At 42.4% G+C, this 21,997-nt stretch overlaps 1 protein-coding gene across 20 annotated transcripts; it reads right to left on the bottom strand.

The window, feature by feature from the left end:
• Positions 1-217: 217 nt before the first annotated feature.
• Positions 218-21,714, bottom strand: nfyc (nuclear transcription factor Y, gamma). 20 transcript variants are annotated; one of them, XM_029443008.1, is made up of 12 exons: positions 21,577-21,714; positions 10,362-10,471; positions 10,118-10,189; positions 8,934-9,047; positions 6,859-6,954; positions 5,841-6,017; positions 4,494-4,535; positions 3,317-3,385; positions 2,714-2,866; positions 2,256-2,360; positions 2,095-2,151; positions 218-1,590 (listed from the first exon to the last, which is right to left on the bottom strand). In XM_029443008.1, exons 2-12 carry the CDS (start codon positions 10,458-10,460, stop codon positions 1,471-1,473), a joined length of 1,104 nt encoding a protein of 367 aa, XP_029298868.1. In that variant the 5' UTR covers positions 10,461-10,471; positions 21,577-21,714; the 3' UTR covers positions 218-1,470. The 20 variants fall into 20 exon arrangements, with proteins under 20 accessions (XP_029298868.1, XP_029298879.1, XP_029298869.1 ...); XM_029443019.1 differs by having other exon boundaries at positions 10,118-10,186; XM_029443009.1 differs by having other exon boundaries at positions 21,509-21,601.
• Between the last annotated feature and the right edge of the window lie 283 nt (positions 21,715-21,997).

Genomic DNA, 21,997 nt, shown 5'->3' with positions numbered 1-21,997 from the left:
TAGATACATGTCACTACAAAAGCAACAAATCAATATTTTGGGCTCTGGTGGTGGGTTGTGTCTACCTGGATATACAGTAGGATGCTGACTGGTGTTGGTTCCAGTCTTATCTCTTGGTGTGCTGTTGCATTTCTCTCCTGTCTCCCTGTCTACAGTAAGGTGCTTAATTCCCCTAATGAAACAATGAAAACAAGGATTAGTACTTCATGACACCAACTCGAAACTCTTAGACAAGTTATGGTTTGTATTTATTTTTCTCACAAACAAAGTTTGCTTACAAAAAGGAACGTCAAAAATAAAATTGTACCTATCTATTGCATGTCATGCTGGCAGTTTCAACTACATGCAAAAAAACAAAAAACAATCATAAAACATTCATAATAATCATTACTGTACAAAACACGATGGGGAAGATACGAGGCCAAACATCATCTCAAAACCAAAAGAAAAACAATTGTAATGGAAAAAAGGGAGTTCTATAAAAAAGTGTGTTTTTTTTTTTCCTCTTCTCCAGACGGAGTCATGTGTTTGTACATGAGACTTAAACCAGGGCACAAGACTCCAAAACCACCGGGGTAGAGAGGGATGTGTGAAACTGCATAGAGGCAGAGAAGAGATTCCCTGCTCTAAAGCCAGAGGGGGGAAGAAAGAGTGGATGAAACATGGAAGAGTAAAGATGACAGTGGTGAGGCTGCTTGAAACACACACACACATACAGTTAATCTATACAATTTTGAAGCCCTTAAACCATAAAAGTCATGCTTCATCGTCAATGTGGAGAAAAAAACACAAAAGAGAAACTACATGAATTAATCATTGAACCTTATAATCTCTTCTCGAGATCCCTTAGATTGACTTGCTGTAAAAAGTGATATCTGAGGTATATGGCTTCATTTTATCCATCACCTACATGGAAAACAATTAAGTATGATTAGTTTCCCCCAGAAGGGAAGCAGGTGAAGAATCCCCTAGTAATGCCAGGAGCAGGTCATGTATGACAGATGGACACTTTCCCAATTCATTTCCAAATAAAGAGTGAAAAGGAAGGTGCCAGGAATAAAGCACACTTTTTTATGTTAAAAGATTCTTTGTAGTTTGGACATGAGATGAGAGGAAGAATAGTAGAGTTGATCTGTGGAGAGACTGGAGTCGGGGTCTGTGGCAGTGGATGCATATTTTCTTTAAAGATGTGGGTGAAAGTACAAAAAGTCAACAGTGTCTAAGCATCGATGCAACTTAATGAGTACTTTTGAGAGAGTCAATCAGTGTCCCTTTGTTTTTGTTTTTTTTATCCTAAATGCATTACAAAAAAAAAGGAGGGGTTACAAGATTTCAGGACCCTCGTCTACATGAGAAGTGCTTAAAATCAAGTTGATCAAGCGTCCTGTGTCGAAAGTTGGTGGCATCTGGCGGCATCACACGGGCTGGTATGCGTGTTGTGTGTGTGGAGAAAAAGGTTCCTGGTCGGGCTCATTCGGTGTTGACCTGCGTGACCTGCGCCTCAACTGTCTGGTTGGTGGACTGAATGAACATCGGTTGGCTCAGCTCCTGTCCTGCGGGCATCGTCACCTGCTGAATCTGATACAACTGCTGTAAAACAGAGAGAGGCGAGAGAGAGGCTGAAGGTCTGTGCGACTACAAGGTTGGTACAAGCCTTTTCGAAAATAAAATATTCTACGCGTCTGTATTAGAAACTCTATTCATGGTTTTATAAATCGACTTCCGTCTAATTCTTCTAATTGTTTGTGATATTTTGTGGTTTCTGTCTGATGTTATTTGTCTGTAACTGATTGCTGCCTTTTTTGGCCAGGACTGTTAAATACTTATTTGTTTATCTCAATAAATAGAAACATGCCAGCTGGTCCACAGCTGTTGTGTGAACTGATTAAATGTGATCTGGTGATGTAGTGGAGACAGGTTGAATAGTGTCCGTCTAGTCAATTGACTTGGTTTCATGTTATTATCCTTAGCTTTTTAAAATATTTATTATATTTATTTGATATGTATTATTTGTCCACTTCAGGAAAATAAAGTCATTTGAATTGAAAAAGATGTTTTTAATGTTTGACTCATTAAATTCATTGCATTTGTTACCTGTCCATCAGTAAACTGGTTGAATTGCTGTTGTCCTTGTACATCTGCCTGTGTGATCTGAAAGCAAAACAAGATCAATTAAAGAAACAAATAAAGAATGGCATGCTGAGATATCAGATCATTTGTTTTATGAACGCTATTGTTGTTGCTATGGTGATTACCTGCTGGGCGTTGGCGAGAGTCTGAATCTGTCCTTGGACCACTTGCGCTCCGGACACAGGCTGGGCTAGACGGATGTATTGTAGCTGGCCCGTGTTTAGTTGCACCTACACTCAACCAACACAAGGGGGAGACACACTTTGGTTTGGAGCAAAGGTCATTCAAACTCAGAGGTCACAGCCATTTTCCTACTCTGGACAGCAACGAGAATCAATCTCTTTCCTCTGGCGAATTGTTAACTTTGTAAAAATGAATGTTTGATGATTCCTATCAAGCAGTGAAAGGTGGGTAATTCACTAGAAGCCCATGTCTGTGCAGTGCTACAATATCAAAGCCATGTCAAATATGCAGCAAACACAAGTCATTTTATTTTCTTTCATCTTCTTTTCTCCGCCAACAATCCCACCCCTGATTCCCATCGCTTCTTTTCCCCCCCCCCCAGCTTGACGGTATTTCTTACTGGAATTTGCTGGATCTCTCCCGTGTTGGTGATGATCTGCTGCATGACCTGCATGGTCTGGCCTTGGGCTTGAGCTGTCTGACCTTGACCTGCTGTAGCTTGGACAATCTGTACCTGTTGGCCCTCACCCACCTGCATGGTCACAGGTGCACTCTAATGAAGGGAAAAGAAGAAAGAGACAGACAGAAGTAACACAATATGAGTTGTTGAACAACTTGGTACAAGAATGCAGTTTATGATTGACACAACGCAAATAACCAGATAATCACTAACTTCCCTGGAATAAGATTTTAACCAGCACCAGGAAAGATATGTTTTCTTAAATTGTAAAAGTCTGTTAAAAGATCATCGGGCAGGCACAAACGATGTGGGGACATGAGGTGACAACGCAGGTTTCCAGACCTCCCTTTGTCTTCCGTCTGTCACACTATCTAGGAGAAGCCATCTGATCTCTGCGGTCACCCCTACAGGCCTCAGTCACCTGAGCTTGTAGGCAGCAGTCACCTACAGGGCTGTGGCCTGTGTGTGTGTGTGTGTGTGTGTGTGTGTGTGTGTGTGTGTGTGTGTGTGTGTGTAAAAACATAAATGCACATGTGTGTTTACCGTGATGGGTGTGCCCTGTGACTGCACCTGCACCTGCTGTAACTGCTGCATGGTGGCCCCTTGCAGCATCTGATGGCCCGACAAAATAGAATGAGAAAAAGATACACAAGTGAGAAAGCAGCGATTACAACTTAACACGTGATTGTAAGCATGTGTGGAGTGTGTGTGTAGAAAGCTTAAATGTTAAGAGCAGCAAACAGTGACATATACGAGGCAAATTACATTTAATGATGTGTATATGAATGTTAAAGAAGCAGAGGTGAAATGTCAGAAATAGGTAAAAGAAGAAATCATGGTGGAGTTTGGACAGTTTTGGAAAATGCATGTACATCACAGTGACATTTACAGCAGCTTAAGTAATGTCAACTGTGGCTTCATAAGTACTTATAAGAGAGTTTGTGACCTGAGAAAAGAGAATTGGTACAACAGTGACAACTAGTGACACTGAAAGCTCTGCACAGACACACAGATTAATAAATAAAGGGTATGAATGGAGATCTCTGCCCATCATCCTTTCTGTGTCTGCTTTCTTCATTCTAAAGTATTTCCTCCTTATATTTTACTCCATAGACCAAATCTGTTGTACCAAACATGGCATGTGCCTGATACGGCTAACCATCTCTGATTTACACTAGTGACAAACACTTGTGTTGTGACAGTCTAGAGATATTATGTGCAATTGAGCTGGTAGACTATAAAACACATTCCCTTCGCTTTTAATGCAAAGCTGGGGAAATAAATTCAAATAAACTATGACAGAGGAATTGAGATGAAGCTGTAGAGTTCTATTTAATCTATTAAAATAAATCAAACTAGATATCCTTTATGGGGAGTCAAATTTAAAACTTTCTCTTACTCCCTTAAAAGGCCTACCTTTTAAAGTACTACGTTGTAAATTGTCTACGTAAGGTGCGTGTCAAACTGTGACCTCCCCACTAAACTGGGACTGCAGCAGTAGCAGTGCTAGTGAATCAGGCCAGGTCTAAACGAGTATGACAGCTCAGCTAAAGGCAGTCTGCTGAAGCGGCATGAAGCACCACAGCAGACCAGGAGTACGACATGCAGAAACCAAGCTGGAAAGAGAGAGCGCTAGGCTAGACAGCAAGAGAAGTAGGAGTGAGAAACTTAGAAAGAGTGACAGTTGAAAGGTGTCCCTGAGTGTGCCCTGTGACTGCACCTGCACTTGCTGCAACTGCTGCATGGTGGCACCCTGCAGCATCTGATGGCCCGACAAAATAGAATGAGAAAATGTGATCCAGATGTGGAAGAAATGCAGCCTCCCCAATACTCTGTGTCTTTGTTAGTGAGCGTGTGTTTTTGCATCTGGTGCTAGGGACCATTAAGAAACAGCTATTGGTTGTTTCTTTCAGCTCATTTCTCTGTAACTGACACAAGCAGCACTAGGGAGGATGAGAAACATTTTCTTTCTTTTTAAACATACATGAACATTTTGACTAGCTTTTGATAATGATTTTTTGAATGATCAAGTTTAGAGCTGCAAAGATTAGTTGATTAGTTGTCAACTATTTAATTAAAATGGCCAAATATTTGATAATGGATTAAATCGGTTTGACTTCTTAAATGTGAAAATGTTCTAGTTTCTTTAGTCCTCTGTGAGAGTAAACTGAATAGCTTTTATTTGTGGACAAAACAAGACATTTATTGATTTCATCTTGGGCTATGGGTTACACTAATCAACATTTTCTTTAACCAAACTAAAATCGATTAAATAATTGATTTTAATAGACAGTTAAAAGAATGGTTAATTGCAGCCCAAATTAAGTTATTTCTTCTTCTTTTAGTTTTTGCTGTGTTTTGATCTTAAGGCAAAACGTGCACTGCTTACTATGACTCACACACTGTGTGCATGATATGTGTACACTTTGGCATCTATGATATGGCAAAAATAGACAGAGAATGACATTTCAATCAAAACAGGTACAGAATGTTTTTCTTTTTGTATTTATAAACATTTCATTTCCATTGCAATTCATACACGTAAATAACATTGAGGGATGTGTCCTCTGCAGGGTTTCAAAGGGAGGGTGTGCATGTGTGCATGTTACGTGCCCTGGGTGTGTTCTGAGGTTCAGTTATTCCTGCTGGTGGAAGAGTGCTCAGCTACTGAATGTGAGCTAAGACTAATATCAATAAAGCCAGGTGTGCTGACCCGAGTAACAAGGACTTTGCAGCATGATACCCAGGACAGGGTGGAGTTTAGAATGTGCTTCTTAAACTACTTGTGAGACTTAGTCCTTCTGGTGTTACAAAGACACACAAAAACGCAATCTATTTTTCTTGAAGTTCAGTGCAGGCTTCATTAACTGGTAATTAGTGTTTCCGTCAGGGGCAGTTACGCCTCTGAGCTGTAGTCGGTGTGCTTCTCCACATTGCACTTATTATTGCCTATAATTCTCATATCCAGCTGTGGTTTCATTTAGTTGTTGCTTCTTTAAAATCTTTGTGTGTGTGTTCTTTTTGGCAAGTGCTGTTATAAGCTCTTCTAACAAGGTGTAAGTAATACCTGTCCTTGCTGTGGCTGAGCGATGATGATCTGTCCAGGCTGGATGGTCGTGGCTGTTTGTGCGCCGGCCTGCTGGCCCTGTTGTGTGCTTTGCACCTGTACAGCTCCAGGCTGCTGGGCCAAAGTGAAGTAGTACTGCACCGGCTCTGCTGGAGCTACCGACTGACGCATCTCCTCCTGAAAGTCACACACACACACACTATCAGTCCATTACATCTCCATGAATTATTTTTGCAGGTGTAACGGTAGAGGAGGGTAGGTCTGATAAATAACTGATGGGATGTGGCTGGAGAAGAGAAATGTAATCTGGACATAAGATCCTGGTCAATACCATAGACTGCTTACTCAGCACAGTTCATGCAGGTTAGATGCTTGCTGGCATGGGGGCTTGAACCCAGGTCTAACAATTATCACAAATTAAATGATCAGTAAAACTGACCTGTGTCATTCTGCATCCCAACTGACTAATGAGCAGGGCTTCATCTTGATGAGGTTTCTCCATCACCAGAAGCGTAAACAACCTTCTCCCAGCTCCATGACAACACAGCTGAGAGTGTAGGATGTTTACATGTCTGGAGACGGTCTACTTGACAGATTTAAATGTCTCGTTCTTCCATCTGGTATCCTACATTTGTAACCCCTACATGCATCTCATGCACAAAAAGAACTGCAATGTGATGCCTTCAATGAAGGCAGTTGAATTTACCCGTATTGTTCGGAGTTGTGCTTTTCTCTTACTAATTGTAAAAGCTAATGTCATCGCTGGGGTAACTGTTGGCCGTCAGAGGCAATAAGATGCTGCAAACATCCGACTGAAAGCCCTCGCTGTCCAAACCCCAGCTTCCAGTCAAGGATGTTTACAGCACCTCCAGGTTGCCAACAATGGGAAAAAAAGCCGGAGATGAAGACTCTCCCTGTGCTAACTTTAATGTGTATGCAAATTATTTTCCAAAATCTCTTAACACTTTGAGACATCTACCATTTGCCCTGTCGGTGTGCAGCGTGTTGTTTTTCCTACCTGTCGTTTAGGCGGCTTCAGGTCGTCCCGGGGCACAATGTCAATCAGGAAGTCAAACTGGTCAAACTTTGTTATTGCCATGGCAATGTCATTCCTCTGTAAACATAACAGACACAGAAGGTCAAGTGATGAGGTCAGCCTTATGCTCATTCAATATATGCAGCAAACTATATATAAACATGCCTCAAGGCCTAAGGTCAACACCCAAAATAGCCACACAAGAGGCTACTGTGGAATTTAAATAAAGTTCCCAGTAGTATTAGCTTTGATAACTGAGCTCAAAGGAAGAGAGGATAAGTTCAGCGCTGAATCGACTGAGTATTTTAATAATCCATTAATTATTTGAGTCACTTTCACAAAAGAAAAAGCCAATCATTTGCTTGTTCCAGTTTATCAAGTGTGAGGATTTGTAAAAAAGAAATATATATATATAAAAGCTTTATTGAAACTTCAAACAAGTGTAATAGAGGCACTCTTCTGGCAATAAACACAAAGAAACGGTTTGTGCCGCTATGTGTGGGCTGTGACCCTGCTCTACTTTAACATGCATCGCCAGCATCGTCTATGTTTCAAGGATTTTAACATAAAATAGCCATCTGATTAAAAGGCTTTTCAACCGTTTGCTAGATGAGTGCCTTGGACCTTTCTTCTTCAACCTGCGGAACAACTTTTCTTTTAACCACAAGTCAGTAAAGGAAAATACTGATGAATAAAAAAAACAATCCCCCTAGCATCACAAAAATAAACCTGGGTATGTGTGATGAACAGGAATGACGCTTTCCAGCCCTCATGAGCAAAGACCCTGCTGCTACACGCCTTCCTATATCCACAGCAGTGTGCTGTCTCTGTGGAATTTTCCACAGGATATTGGCTGTCAGGACCCCCCATTGTGGCCCTCCCTGCACTAGAGGCTATTTATAGTAGCTTGATTAATATCTAGTAACACCAGGTCACATCTACACTTGTTCTATTGATGAGTGTTGCTATGGTGACCTTAATTGGCGTGCCCTCTCCACAATAGGACTCGGGCTCTGTGTGTGTGTGTGTGTGTGTGTGTGTGTGTGTGTGTGTGTGTGTGTGTGTGTGTGTGTGTGTGTGTGTGTGTGTGTGTGTGTGTGTGTGTGTGTGTGTGTGTGTGCAAACATGTGGAAAAGCCTCTTTTCCCCACACACAAGATAATCACAAATCAATGACATCAACCGTCACACGTACGTAATGAATCATCTGTGGTTTAGAATGTAATTAATATGTAAACCCGCACATTAAGTGAAGTTTCTATTTAAAGCGTGCCGTGTGGAGTTCGTACACCTGAGAGTTTCATGCTAAAACAATTGCTCGGATAAGCCAAGACAACAGCAAAGTGAACTTGCTTCCAAAGTAGGTCTTCAATTTAAGACTCCTCCAAGACTAACTACGAAAAGAGCAATTACACTGTCTTTTTTTCCAGTCTCTTTTTCTACCTGCGTTGGCATACACACACACACACACACACACACACACACACACACACATCCATGGGCTGCTAATCTCTCAGAGGTATGTGAATGGATAAAGTGGACTTAAGGGCTTTCATGTTCTGCCCCACAGTTCTCCCCTCTTGACATCCAGGTGAGACTCTTGTCTGATTTTTCCAAACTGTTCCCATAAGCGCTCTCACATTCTCTGCTTCCATCTTATTCCACTTTGGGACAGCAGAGCATGCAAAATGGCACCAGAGGGAAAAGTGGGTCACAGGCACCCACGTGTCTATGCTTTCAAAGTCAATGGAAGGAGAAAGAACTGAACAGAGGTTCTCAAGGGGCTGCTGGTATGGGGCCTCTGCTTGTATACACACCCAGACACAGGCAGGCATTCAGTGAATAGAAAACAAGACAAATGATGGAAGGGTGTGGGGAGGGAAGAAAGAGGTAATGTAATTACAATATATGGATGTAACAATCCCAACAAATAGGGCAGAAAGAGAGTAGGAAGACAGGAAGAAGTCAAAAAAGGCACAGGTCAGCTGGTGTCCTCAGCTGAAGCATGATCTGATCAAGGTAAACCACGTGTCATAGGTCTCTACGAGTGTATCTGACCTGTAGCGTGCGTCTCTTGTTGTCCTCGGTGTGGATCCACGCTCTGAGGGTGAGCTCTGTGATGAAGATCTGTGCTGCCTTAGCAAACAGGACAGGAGCCTCTGCACTGATCATCTGTACAGAGGAGATGGAGTTACAACTGCTTAAATATATTTAACATCAATCACATATCGGCTATAACATTAATTATCAAGAGAATGTCATCATTATTCACCAAACATTTCAAATCCTTTTCATTCCTTTAATCCCTTTGTTTGTCCCCAACAGTTGTAAAAGTCTGCAGGCCTCTAGTGGCAAATTACTTAGCTTCACACTCCATTTCTTCAAATTGAGTAGCATTTACCTCGCAGACAAAGCCACACGGTAATTGGTTAAGTACATGAACATAAATGTGAATCTTAAATGTACAAGATGGGACTGTAATGACACCACGCCACTCACATGTACACATGCAGTGAAAGCTGCCGTGTCAGGGCTGACATAAGGGTCCATTCTTCAGATATGTTACAGATCTCCTTAGCACTTTAAGCTACAGCTTAACTAACAGGATGATGCCAAGGATTTCTCTTTAGAGACTATGGACAAACTTGGCTGATAATCTGGTGTGACGGGGGTCAAATAATCACTCCTTGTGCCTTAACTGTCAACTTCAATGCAGCGGACAAATGTGAGATGGGTCCTTTAAATAAAGCTTGTGGACACAGGCCCCTAAAACTGCGCTACATCTTTAGCCGACCTGAGAGATCGGTGTTGGTATCAAAAAGGTGTTTTGTTTTTTTTAAATCAACTAGTGGCTGAAGAGCCATAATATAAAACTAAAATCAGCTGCATTAAAGCCACTTCTTGTGAACACAATGCCAGTGCTTCACAAAGGGGTACTAACAGCTACTTGCTACATGCTGTTTACCCAGTTAATATACTTTGATGTAAATCCATTTGATATAAATAATGGACTTCTTATCAACAGACGCTGCTGAATGCACAAGAGCTGATAATATTTTTCCATTATAAAATAAGTCCAACAGCCCAGTCACAGAGTGGTCTAACGGGCCACAAAACAAGAATGTGATCAAATACAGGCCCCACATTAGAGAATGTTATCAGTCACGCTTTAAGGCATTAAAATAATCAAACTAAATCATTATTTACTCAAAATGGTTAATTATTTTAAGCTGGTCTCTTACCTTGACATCCTCATCCAGCTTCATGATTTTTTTGATTCGAGCCAGAGGCAACTCCTGCACACGGAAATCCTTCTGGAAAAAAATGGATGGGTGGTCAGTTAGAGACACAGAATAGAGCACAAGAGTTGTGCTTTGGTATTTGTATCTGTGTACGTTTGAAACCATATAAAACCATTGCAACTTAAGTGTTAATTTGGCTGTTGTATTATGTGTGTGTGTTTGCTAGTTCCATTGGACAGCGTACCACAGTCAGGTTCCTGATCTCCTCCATGACTCGAGGCCAGAAGGACTGAAGGGTCTGCTGGGCATCGCTGCCCCCGGCTCCGAACGCATCTGCGGACATCTTCTAGTCTGCTGCATCAAGGAATGACAGGGGAGGAGAGAGGTGGAAGCGAACGGTTAATTTTTAGGGCTTCAAATAAAAAAAGAAATTCATGATCGATTTATCCGCAGAATATTTTCTAGATTAACAGATTAATTTTTTGGTATTAAATGTCAGAAAATAGTGAAAAATGTCAAACTACAACGGGATGTCTTTAAATGTCTTGTTATGTTAGTCCAAAACCCAAAGACATTCAATTTAATATGATATAAAACAGAGAAAAGCTGGAAATCTCCATTATTCAGAGGCTGATAGCTGGGGATTCTTTTTCTGTCGATCGATTAATTATTAGAAAGCAAAAAAACAAACATGTGACGTGATGATTCAGACACTTAAAAAAGGTAATTCTCTAAGGACAGAAGACACCAACATACAGTGTCAGTCCAAGCCAGGCCTGTGCTGCCCCGAGCGCTCCCTTTGTGTCAGAACCACATGTCCTATCATGGCCTATAATTATAATGCAGTGAAATCTAAAATAGAGCACCGACAAGCTTCTATTCTTGTCCTTGTGCGTGGTGTTGACATGCTCAAGAACCCACAACCATGGTGGCTGCACACTCCCTGATTATGAATGGTTCACCTTTGGCACATAGCTGCATCTCCTCTGCAAACACAAGCAGGTCACGTGCAAGTCGACCACTGCTGGTGACCCCACGCAATGAGGACAATGCTGAAGCCCCAGATCTCTAGGAAACGCATTCATGTTTGAGTCATACAGAAACAATCTCCGGACAACTGCATTCCAGTTTCGTTTAATGGATGCACATTGTGAATACACATGTTGCTTGCAAACTAACCGTGACCTGTAAAGTGAATTAAACCAACTGTTCCACACATATGCAAGTATAAATAAAAGCCAGAGCTTCTACAAGAGGTCTGACGGTTTGAAAGAGGATCCAGTAGGTTACTATGGCATGCCAGGAATCTGCTGGGGGAATATTGGCCTGCCTGTCTGAGCATGCAGAGCTTGGAGTGTCTGGATCGCACTCTTTCACTCTCTCCCTTTTCTCCCTACCTCAGTGAAAAGATTTGCCAGAAGGGAAAAGAAAAAAACATGGGGGGGGGGCAGAACAAGAGTTGAGTGTGTGGAGCTACTCAAGAGAGACGGGTTGTGTTTGTGTGTTGCTGAGGGGTGGGGTAGTGCCTTGTCCAGTTCAGCATTAATCCAGCACTAAGACAAAGTGCCAAAGGCTTTAACAGGGGGAGGTAAAAGACAAACAGGGCCGCAGTCAGACTGCTGTGCAAACTAGCTATGTGGGTCAAACAGGACAGAAAGAGGGAGACGGCACAGACAGAAAAGAGAGAGACATGACAGAACAAAGAAAAAGAGTGTTAGGAGAAGGGGGGTCTCCTCTTTATCTTCTCTTTCTTTTCTCACTCTGGGCCAACAAGCATGAATGGCTCCAGCTCTGGTCCAGCTGACAGACCAATACAAAACAAAAGACAGCCTTTCAAGTCTCCCCCGTTACAGCAGCGTTGTTGGTAGGGGATTTGACTGGGTCCACACCAGCTCCTTTATTAGGGACCATTGAAGCGTATATGTAAATATTACATTTTTCTAGATCCATGATTGACTTTTGACAGTAAAGATTGCTTCTCTAGCAGGTGTGGGTAGGGATGGGACGATATAGGATTTTATCGCTCACAATAAATTGTCGTGGTGGTCTATTTCCGTTATCGGGATAATAGTGAATATTGCTAACATGATTATTATTTTAGGATTACATATTTAAGATTGTTTGTTATTTACTAAAAAAAAGGATGTTCACTACACAATATGTGGCCGATCTGTGATGCAATACAAATATTTGTTTATAAGCAGAATGTAGGGTAAAGTGATTCCAGTGTATTGTAGTGCCATTTTGAGAGCTTTAAGCATATTTTGATGATTATCAGGATAATATCATGAAACGCAATCATTTCGGCCAGGATTATTATGACATGAAATTTTCATATCGTCCCATGCGAGTTGTGGTAGTTACTGAATAATATAGGAGTAGCACTGCTGCATCTTGTTCTGTCATTCAGTTTTTCGACAGAGTAGCCTAAATCAATGAGACAGAATGGCAGCGTGTGTGCGTGTGTGTGTGTGTGTGTGTGTGTGTAGCTTTATATAAATCAATCAGGCAGCTTGTAGCTATGGCATGCCAGGCTAGTGATTGACCTTGACAATGTCTCTGTCTGACGCTCCAGTGTCCAGTTGCATTTCAAGGTTGATTGAAATCCTGCAGTCACTAGAACAATCCCAGCATTCCATGGGTCAAGAATGACTGATGGGAATTGTAGTTTTTCTACTTTGCCTGATCGGTAAAATGACCTCTGCCAGGCCTCTTGTGTACTTTCCAGCACCATGACCATGCAAATAGGGTGAAAAATCATAAGAGCAGCTGAACAGCATTTTACTAGTCGTAAAAGATCGTAGAAGATCAGCACTTGATCTTGTGATAAGTTTGAACAAGACAACCTTGTGTATCTGTGTGTCTGCCAGCTTGTATGGGTTCTCTCCAACTGGTAGCCTGATAAGAAAAAATAATTACACAATTCACTTAACAGCATTATGGACAACAATCAGGCTAATTATGGTAACAACGCAGCGGCCCAGAGGAAACACAGGAATTAAAATAGGAAATTATTAAATTGATAAAAAAAAAGTGAAAACACATAGGCCACCCAAGCACCTTCTGCTCTCACGCATAACCAACTTCTCTTAAACTGAGTGAGAGTGAGAGAGAGAGAGAATGAGAGTGAGAGAGATTATTAAATTAAATCACACAAACACCCCAACCCCCTCTCTCTGACCCTGTGACCTTCAATCTAAATACACACACGCATTAACTACAGCAGCAGGACGAGGGGGGGTGGGGGCAGAGGGGTAGTCAATATGTGGGAAGAAATGAGAAAGCAAGAGTGACGGGAGTTGGGCTGAAGCGTGAGAGGGGGAAAAAAGAAACTCAACAACATACGCAAGTAAGAAGAGTGCCAACCTGCCTTAAACATTGCTCCTCCAGCTAGCTCGTGCGCTCTACCTACAGTACACCAACATTACCATATTTCCCAAGGCTTTGCATCAATGGAAAGTTTGCGTGGGAGCCTGGTCCGCTGATGTCTGACACACAAGAACATAATGTCTTCTGCAACACCTTCTATGGTCTTAGTCTAGTCTAGTCAAACAAACACTCCGAGTGGGGCTATCCACTGCACAAAGAAAATCCATTTTGAAAATCCCCAAAAGCTAATAAATGTCAACGTTATAAAAGTTGTAAATGGTCTGGAGGGTGATGCGGACAACTCGAAGAAGCCAGTGTCAAGATTTCAGGTCTCTAAATCTATAGTAAGCTTTGAAGAACTCCTTAAATGGAAATCTGTACTCAAAGAATTTGTTAAAGCTTGTTTGTTCAGTTCACTGCTTAATATTTATTAGAATTGTAAGTCACTCCAAATAAAGTGTCTAGAAATGTGGTAAGCGTTTTGTACATTGATGCAAGCTTGTTATTCTGGATGATACTCTATCATTCTGTTCTAATGAAGCTGACAGGCTCATCTCTGCTGTGTTGTTCTAAGCTGCTACTGTCTGCTATATTAGGGTACATTGTGTTGTTTTGCGCTGTGCATCTCTCCTCTCCCCTGCGGCTCTGTTGTCCTTCATCAGGTCATTGAGACAGAGAGATGGCGGTATTAGGTTTCCTACCAACTCTGCTGTGTGTGTGTTCGTCTTTGAGGACAAATGTGATGTCTGTGCTTTGTCGACATTGTCCAACACAGCAACTTGCTCTTCCTCCTTCAGTGGCTCTACATCTCTCCCTGTCACTCGTGGGTGTGCGTTTCTCTCTTGCTCTGTCTTTCTTAATTTCACCTCATCCCCGTTCTTCCAACTTCTCTGGGAAAGTCAATGCTGCTCCTGCTTGCAGCAGCTGAATCAGCGCTAATGTTGTTCTGCCAGCCAAGTCCTGCATCTCTCTCATCCCTCCCTCCCTCCTTCTCTCGCTCGCTAACTGGCACGTCACATCAAGTGGCCACTCACAGCAGCATCAGCGACTCGCTCCAACTCTGACATCACACCACTTTACACGAGACTTCAATTCCTGTCCAAAAGAAAACCTGATAGCCGTGTAAGCAGAAGACTGGAAAAAACATCAAGATAGTATAACTTCGCTTTATGCCTAATCATTTGCTCTTTAAGATTAGTGAAAGAACAAGGGAAAGTTTTCAAACGTAAGAATTGTTGTAAAAAGACAGCACAGTTGAGCAAATTAATAAATTAGGCCTTAAGATTAAATGTTCTGCAGTTAATTGCCCCCTTATGACCTGGCTGTTGGTGTAAATTGAGCTTAATTTTGCTCAGTGTAGTTGATGGATAATGAGGCAAGGCAGTTTAGGACAAAATGAAGGCCTATTTGATGCAGAAGATTGAATTTTTCCCTGAGGTGTTTCACCATCACGTTGTCATTGCGCTGAAGAAAAACTCATCTCATCCCAGATCTTTCCCTGAAGCAGAGTTTGACACGTCACATTAAAGCATGTGTGCACTACGAAGACCTGACCCACACAGAAATAAAAGGAGCATAAATTGTACCAAATGAATGTGTGACAAGTGTTATAAACTGCTATAAGTGTGAGTTTTTGAACCTCAGTCACAGAGGAACTTTATTTGTTGGTGTACTGAATTGTTATTTAGCGCCGCCTTCTATCTGCTGACATGTCTAGCAAGAGGTCAATTTTCCACATGCTGCTGTGTGAAACTGTCATTGATGCAGAATGGGCAGTTCTGAAGGAAGGTCACTAAAGGTTAAAGTCTGCTAGGTTTAAACTGGACTCCTAAGCAGAAAAACAAATAAAACACAACATACGTTTATAAATCAGAATATATCTTAACCCTATGTTTAACGTTCAGTGTGTCAGTTTTATTCTGATTTACTATACCTGAATAGATGAACACCCAGCCTAGGTTGCAAATGTCATACTGAGAAACATAAATTGTACAAGACAGCCATAAATCAGAGGGGGTGTGTATTTACAAATCTTGAACTATTACAGCGTTCACCTTGATGAACCCAATCACAAATAACACACAGAAATAAACTGGCATGGTTACAGCATGCCGGGTAAATGATCTACTCAGACAAAACAAAAAAAACAAGAAGTTCCCAGGCAGTAATTACAGATTAACTATTGGGACACGCACAACATTTTCACAGATGTTGGTGCAAATGTGTTGTGATTAAAAAAGTGCAGATACAGGGTTATAATGACAGACGTGCACACTGTGACCTGCAGTGTAACATCCCTTTGGCATGGCTGGACGGAGCCAACAGAACAGCCCTGCAAACTTTGCCCTTGGTTCTGCTTCAAGCCAACTCCAGGAAGTGCTAGTCACTGATATCCCAAGGTCATTCAACAGAGGAGAGGAGAAGAGAGAGAGGGAGAGGGAGAGAGAGAGAGGGGGGGGGAGAGGGAGAGGGAGAGAGAGAGAGATGAAAGAGATAAGGGGAGGGGGGGGGCAGGTTTTTCAACTTTCACTGCAGCACTTAAGTGACCCCAGTGGTTCGGGCTATGTACTTTCTAAGAAGCTTAATAAAAACATCACATACTGCACACATATAATCTATGTTCTGTATCTCCCTTTTGGGTTTTGCTTCCTCTCCTCTCCCTGTACATGTTTCCTTCTCATTGCTGACTGAGAGACTGCAGGAGCATATCTCACATTCCTGTGACCTTCATCCAATGCTAGGCCCAGTCTCTGGCGTCAAAGTAGGCAGGGCTAAAGCTACCTGCATATTACACGCTGGAGCGTGGCTGACTCCCCTGGCTGCTCACACTGTCTTTAGTGACAGTGTACACATGTATATAAAAAATTAAAAAAACACAGGGGGGCAAGGGCAAAAGAATGACTGCACAGCGGTAGTGGTCACCTTAGTGATAAGCTGAAAGGCTCAGCTATGTCCAAGTGATTTGCGTTTACTTTTTCCTTCCCCCTGGGTGCCTATGGTACAGTACGGCACAAATTATATTTGAAATCTCATGCAGGCAGCAGCCAACCCTGGGATTTGGCAGCAAGGGCTTCAACTTAAGAGTTATTTTTAGTCTCCCTCTCTCAATCTCTCGCACACTATCTCTCTCTCTTTTTCCCCATCGGGACTTTGTTTTGTCAAAGGCACCAATGGAAACTTTCAATTAAGCAAGGGAGGGGAGAGAAAGGCAGTCAGAGGCAAGTGAGAGAAGAGGCGACCTCCAAAAGATTCCATCAGAAGAGATCAGATCAAACTATTAGCCTCCTCTGTCCATGAAGCTGACAGGCTGACAGTCTGTCCCATCTGGGCGTCTGGCACTGTCGGGGAGGGGGCCTGGGGGGGTCCTGAGGTCACTCCGACCAGCTGCACCTCCACCCCTGGGGACCCATGACACCAACAGCAACACTAAGAGATATGCTCTCAGAGTCCTCAATATGAACAACAAATCTCCTTTCAGCAGATATACCATCTCTGCCTCTCGGCTCTGCGTCACTGTCTAGCGCTAGCGTGTAAACACGGACGTCAGAGGGGGAAAATGGGGTCCGGACCTGCACCAGGAGGGACTGCAGCCACAGGCCCCCAGTGCATCAACAACACCAAGACAGTGAAGAGCATCGGAGCACAGAGTCTAGCAGCCATGCACTTACATGCAGGATAAGAGGGTATTTGTTTTGACGGGCACGCGGTGGTCCAAAGTGAAAACAAGTGACAGCCAAAAAGCAGACAGATTATACTGTTACTTTGAGGATTTAAAAAAAAAATAAACAAACAAGCAACATGAACAACAATCAAAATATTTTTTTTTTCTGTAAAGTCCATTCTGTAAAAAAGCATCAGTGCTGTACTGAAGTGACAACTTAAGGACATGGATGATAGACACACACAAAACGCACAACTCCATTCTTCCAAGGAGAGTACTACAGGACACGAAAGGGAGGGGGATTGAGGACGACTGTAAAGGACAGAGACTGTCTCATCATTGCAGAGCATGATGGAGAGAGAGACATCAGAAAGTGAACAATTTATTCAGAAACTCAAAGCTTAACCAACTTGACAGGTCTTCTCTCGATGTGTGTATTTTCAGCGGTCAGACTTACCCCTGTGCCCTTCATGTTGAATGGACTGCCCTGCTGGAGCACAGCAGAATAGAGGGAAACAGCCCTGTTCAAATCTCCTTGGGAGCAGCAGCAGCGGCAGCAGGAAGAAGAGGCACAGAGGTTGACAGAAAAACTCTCAAGCTCCTTCACTTCCTCCAGTCCCCTGATCGTATCAACAGACAAAAAGGCACTCTGGCTCCACTGAACGGCTCTAAAAAGGCTCTCAGCCTGGACAGGGAAGAGCAAGCCCCCCTTCTTCTACCCCTCCCCCTTCTCTCTTCCACTCTCTCTTTACACATTGCCCCGTCTCCTTCAGCAGCACACCAATGTCCTCCTCCTGCCTAAACATGCCCGTCTATCCTGTTTCTCTTCTGACCAAGTCCCTTCAACTCACTGACCTTCTCTCTTTCTCTATCCTTTTAACTCTCTCACCCCCCTCCCTCTCTCTAACCAGTGACCCGTGCATTTGTCTTTGAGCTGACCCCTGGCCTGGCGCAGAGAAGAGGGCGAGAGGGAATAGAAAGCCAGCACAGCAGCAGGCAACAGCAGGCAAACAGTACAGCGGCACTCCTGACTCACAGACAAGAATCTCTAGCCTCCTTCCCCTTTAACATTCAAAAGTAATCAATCTAGCATGCTACATGATACTCAAACCCCGCCTCACCCCCGGCTTCCGCCTCGCTCCGACACGTGCAACCAATGAGAAGACAAGGTCCTCTTATGCCATTGGATGTCGCACACACCAATCAGCTATGACACATCCCCTGCTCCTCCCTTTTCCTGCGCCCAACCCCCTTTTACCGACAACCAACTTCCTGCTCTAAGTTACCTTGAGCTGCAGGATAGGGGTCAGGGAAAAGAAAAGAGGAAGAGAGTAGAGAGGAAAATAGGTGAAAAAGAGTAAATAAAGTTGTGGAAAGCTCTTCAGGGAGTGTGTGAGGGTGTGCTAGTAGTAGCTTGCCTCTGCATTGTTTCTCCTTAGGCGGTCCCTGCCTCTCTTGCTGCTGGACGAATGAGAAAGGTTCCACGGGCTGCTCTCTTGACAACTGCTCTCTGCTTATTTACAATGTCAAACTAAATGTCTCTCTCTGCCCCGCCTCCTCTGTGCTGCTACAGGCTGACAGCACAGTGATGCAGGCAGCCACCCTGGCTCTCACTGGCTGAAACAAGTGGCAGAATGGATGCCGCATGTTGCATCCACATGATTTAAAGTACAAAAGCACACTAGGTAGACTCGCTGTCTCATATGTGTGCACAGGTATACATGCACATTCACACACACACACACACACACACACTTTGTCCTTGCTTTATCATTCATCCTTGCTCACAGTCACAGGGACACACCGCAAACATCTAGCCTCTAACCAGTCTACTTGTTATAATAAGATTCATTATACTGTTAATATTATGCAGAGGACAACATTGTCTAGATGCATGGTCACTCATTATTTACTTAGAATATTAATTAGTTGACTATATTTAACAAATTATCATGACTCATGGGAACAACTAGTTATGCAACTTACCCAAACAACATAAATCTAAGGAAGCTCAAATAATTTCTGCAAAAAAGAATCAGCTGACTGAGCAGCCACGGAAGAGGGGATAAAAAAAGAGTGAATTTGATACTCCTCCTATTTGTGGATAAACAAGATTTAATAGATACGGGTCAAAGTCTGTAAACAAAGACATTGTTGTCTTGACCCCAAAAAGCTACGCTCACAGCAACTTTCACAGTTAAAACGTCATCAAATAACCACGTCAGCAATGTCATACAATGCCCTTCTTGTTAACTCACCACTGGTTTGATGGGCATACTTTCTACACAGTAACCTTTACTTAAGAGCACCAAGGCATGACACTGCTTATGTGCACAATTTATTTAATGCACCATCGACGGCATCAGTAATCCTAATCTAATATGCAAACAAATAAAGTGTTGGGAAGTGTTGAAGGTGTGATGGTAAAGACATTTTGGCCAGAGTAGCCTTTAACTGATAACTTGAGCAAAGGATGATGGTATAACCTGAAGCTTTACTGCTGCATATTTCTGCAAATCCCGACTGTAGTGAGGAACACAACAAGCTTAGAGAGAGAGAAAAAGAGAAAACCTGCCCCATCAATGAAAAACCTAGAGGGGGAGGGGAACCGGAAGGATGGAGAAGGACAGAGAGGAGAGTTGTTACAGGATGGGAGGGGTAGAAAAAGATAGACTCAAGAGAAACAAAGCTAAATGTTCCGTTTTCTATTTTAGTGAGGAGCATGGGGACTACAGCAGGTACTACTGCCACCCAGTTAATGATTAGAGTGGAGCAGCACAAAGATGAATCTCTCCAGCAGTTCTCTCTGTAGATGTATTCTGGCTACCCAAAATGCATCAGTAACGACACCTGGCAAGGTCACCATACAAATGAAACCTTCTCATGACCCGTGCTACCCATAGCAGGGACATGTTTGCTCTCACTGACGCTGTTTAGAGATAAACATACACTAGCCACACTGTGGGTTTCATAAACAGACAACAACCTCAGGGTAGCCAGGCCAATCTATGCATTCACCCACAAACGTGCTAAAACACAAGCGCACACCTGCATAATCAAATGGATTAGCTGACTGAGTTACTGAGTTGCACATGGGTTAGTAAGATTAAGTTTCCTGAAGTATGACCGACCCTCATCCAGTCCTTTTAAATCTGATTGAAGTAAAACTCAAACATACCCCTTCTATATTAATAAAGTGGCAAGACCGTAAACTATACACAATATTTGTCTCCACTGCTAGCAACGGATAGGAATTGGTGAAGTGCATTTGCATTTTCTACATTGAATCGGAATAAAAAATGACATGTAATGTAATGTAATAAAGCAGAGATTTCTTCCGATACATCTTTATTATATAATGAGCGAATTTCTGAAAAGCATTTATTTGCTAATCATTTAGGACACACTAACTAAACACAAGTGCACCTTCATGTGTGATTTTGTTCCGTTTGATATTCTCTATATGAAATAAAGGTATGTACATTAAGTTATTAAACAGGTTGCTTATACTGACCCGAGTAAGGAAACAAAGACACACTTAATATTTACATATAGGCCATATACACTTACACTGAGAGTAGGAAAACTTTGCTCTTTACCCCGTTAGCCTTTAACACGATGTTGCATTTTAACTAGGTCGCTACAGTATACATTATAAGCCAGTTGGATGAACAAAGCGGCTAGCAGAAGGCATTGAAACCAATGTCACATCCCGGGTAACGCTAGCAGACGGAAGTCAGTATCAGTGAGACTGAGGTCGCTAAAATAATCTAGAATATCAAAATACACGGTAGTGCTAAAAGGTGACATACCGACTGCTAAACACAATTAGCATAAGCTAACGTTAAGTTACGGTTGACCGTGACTTCGTGCTAACGTGAGTGAAGTTAATGTTAGCTTGTTGGAGATGCACATTGGTGACTGTTGTACAAGTCTACACTGCGTGTCATTTTAAATCACCACGGGACAACGTGTCCTGCCATCAAGTGAAAGTTTGCAAAGCTTTCCAAAGCTAGGAAGAAGCAGTCTAACCAATAAAGACAACGTTTGGATCTGTCCTTCAGACCAATCAAACCTCGGACTAGATTCCACCAATCAAGGTTTTTAGGGCTAAGTTCGTTCTGCAACTGACGCCATTCGGGCTCCAATAGAAATGGCCAGTTCGTCTGACAATCACTAACACAAGAGCCAACATGGTGGACACAAAACACCAGTTTCCTGACCGCCCGTGATCCCTTCAGCGGGCCACCAATAAGCGCCTCAGAGAGCGGGGAGGGAAATGGCGCCTATGTTCATCTTCCAAAACAATCGTCTATTGGTCAAGAACAGCAAATGAAAATAAGCGAAGTAATTGCTCATACTTCCTCACAGCAAATGCTCATTTGTTGTAGACGTTCCACACGCAAACGAATTTTAATTTCTTACTCACTTTGTTTTACGGGTTCGAAGTGAAGTCCGGCTCAGCGTATTATTTATTTTATTTAGCTAGCAAGAGGAAACAAGATGGCTGCTGCTCGAACCGGAAATAGTTGGCTGCACAAACGTGATGACGTAGAAGATACGTTCCCAGACTAACGGTGTCAGTCTGCTACTACTCTTTATTAGATTCACTTAATTTAAATATTAATATATTAATTCCCAAAGTATTATCTGTCAGTTAAGCATAACTGAACTAGTAAACAATACAATGAATCATATATACAGCAATATCCAGTAGTTAGTACCCAAATATATTTAAAAAAAAAATGTAAACTCCTACATTAGACCATATTATTCAAAAATGTCTGCAGTAAATAGTCTCAAAACATCAGTAAGGTTAATTCAAATTAAGTTAAATTTAATTTTGCTGC

The sequence above is a fragment of the Cottoperca gobio genome, chromosome 11, assembly GCF_900634415.1.
Source record: "Cottoperca gobio chromosome 11, fCotGob3.1, whole genome shotgun sequence".
Lineage (NCBI taxonomy): Eukaryota > Metazoa > Chordata > Actinopteri > Perciformes > Bovichtidae > Cottoperca > Cottoperca gobio.
This window is presented reverse-complemented; position numbering and strand designations above follow the sequence as displayed.

What these genes read in the sequence shown, in the direction of transcription:
- nfyc (XM_029443008.1), bottom strand. Translation starts at nt 10,460, where the DNA reads ATGTCCGCAGATGCGTTCGGAGCCGGGGGCAGCGATGCCCAGCAGACC. An exon ending in AGCTGGATGAGGATGTCAAG is followed by an intron (nt 9,048 to 10,117) that starts GTAAGAGACCAG and finishes TCCTCTGTACAG; the next exon opens with ATGATCAGTGCAGAGGCTCC. An exon ending in CTCTCGCCAACGCCCAGCAG is followed by an intron (nt 2,152 to 2,255) that starts GTAATCACCATA and finishes TTTTGCTTTCAG; the next exon opens with ATCACACAGGCAGATGTACA.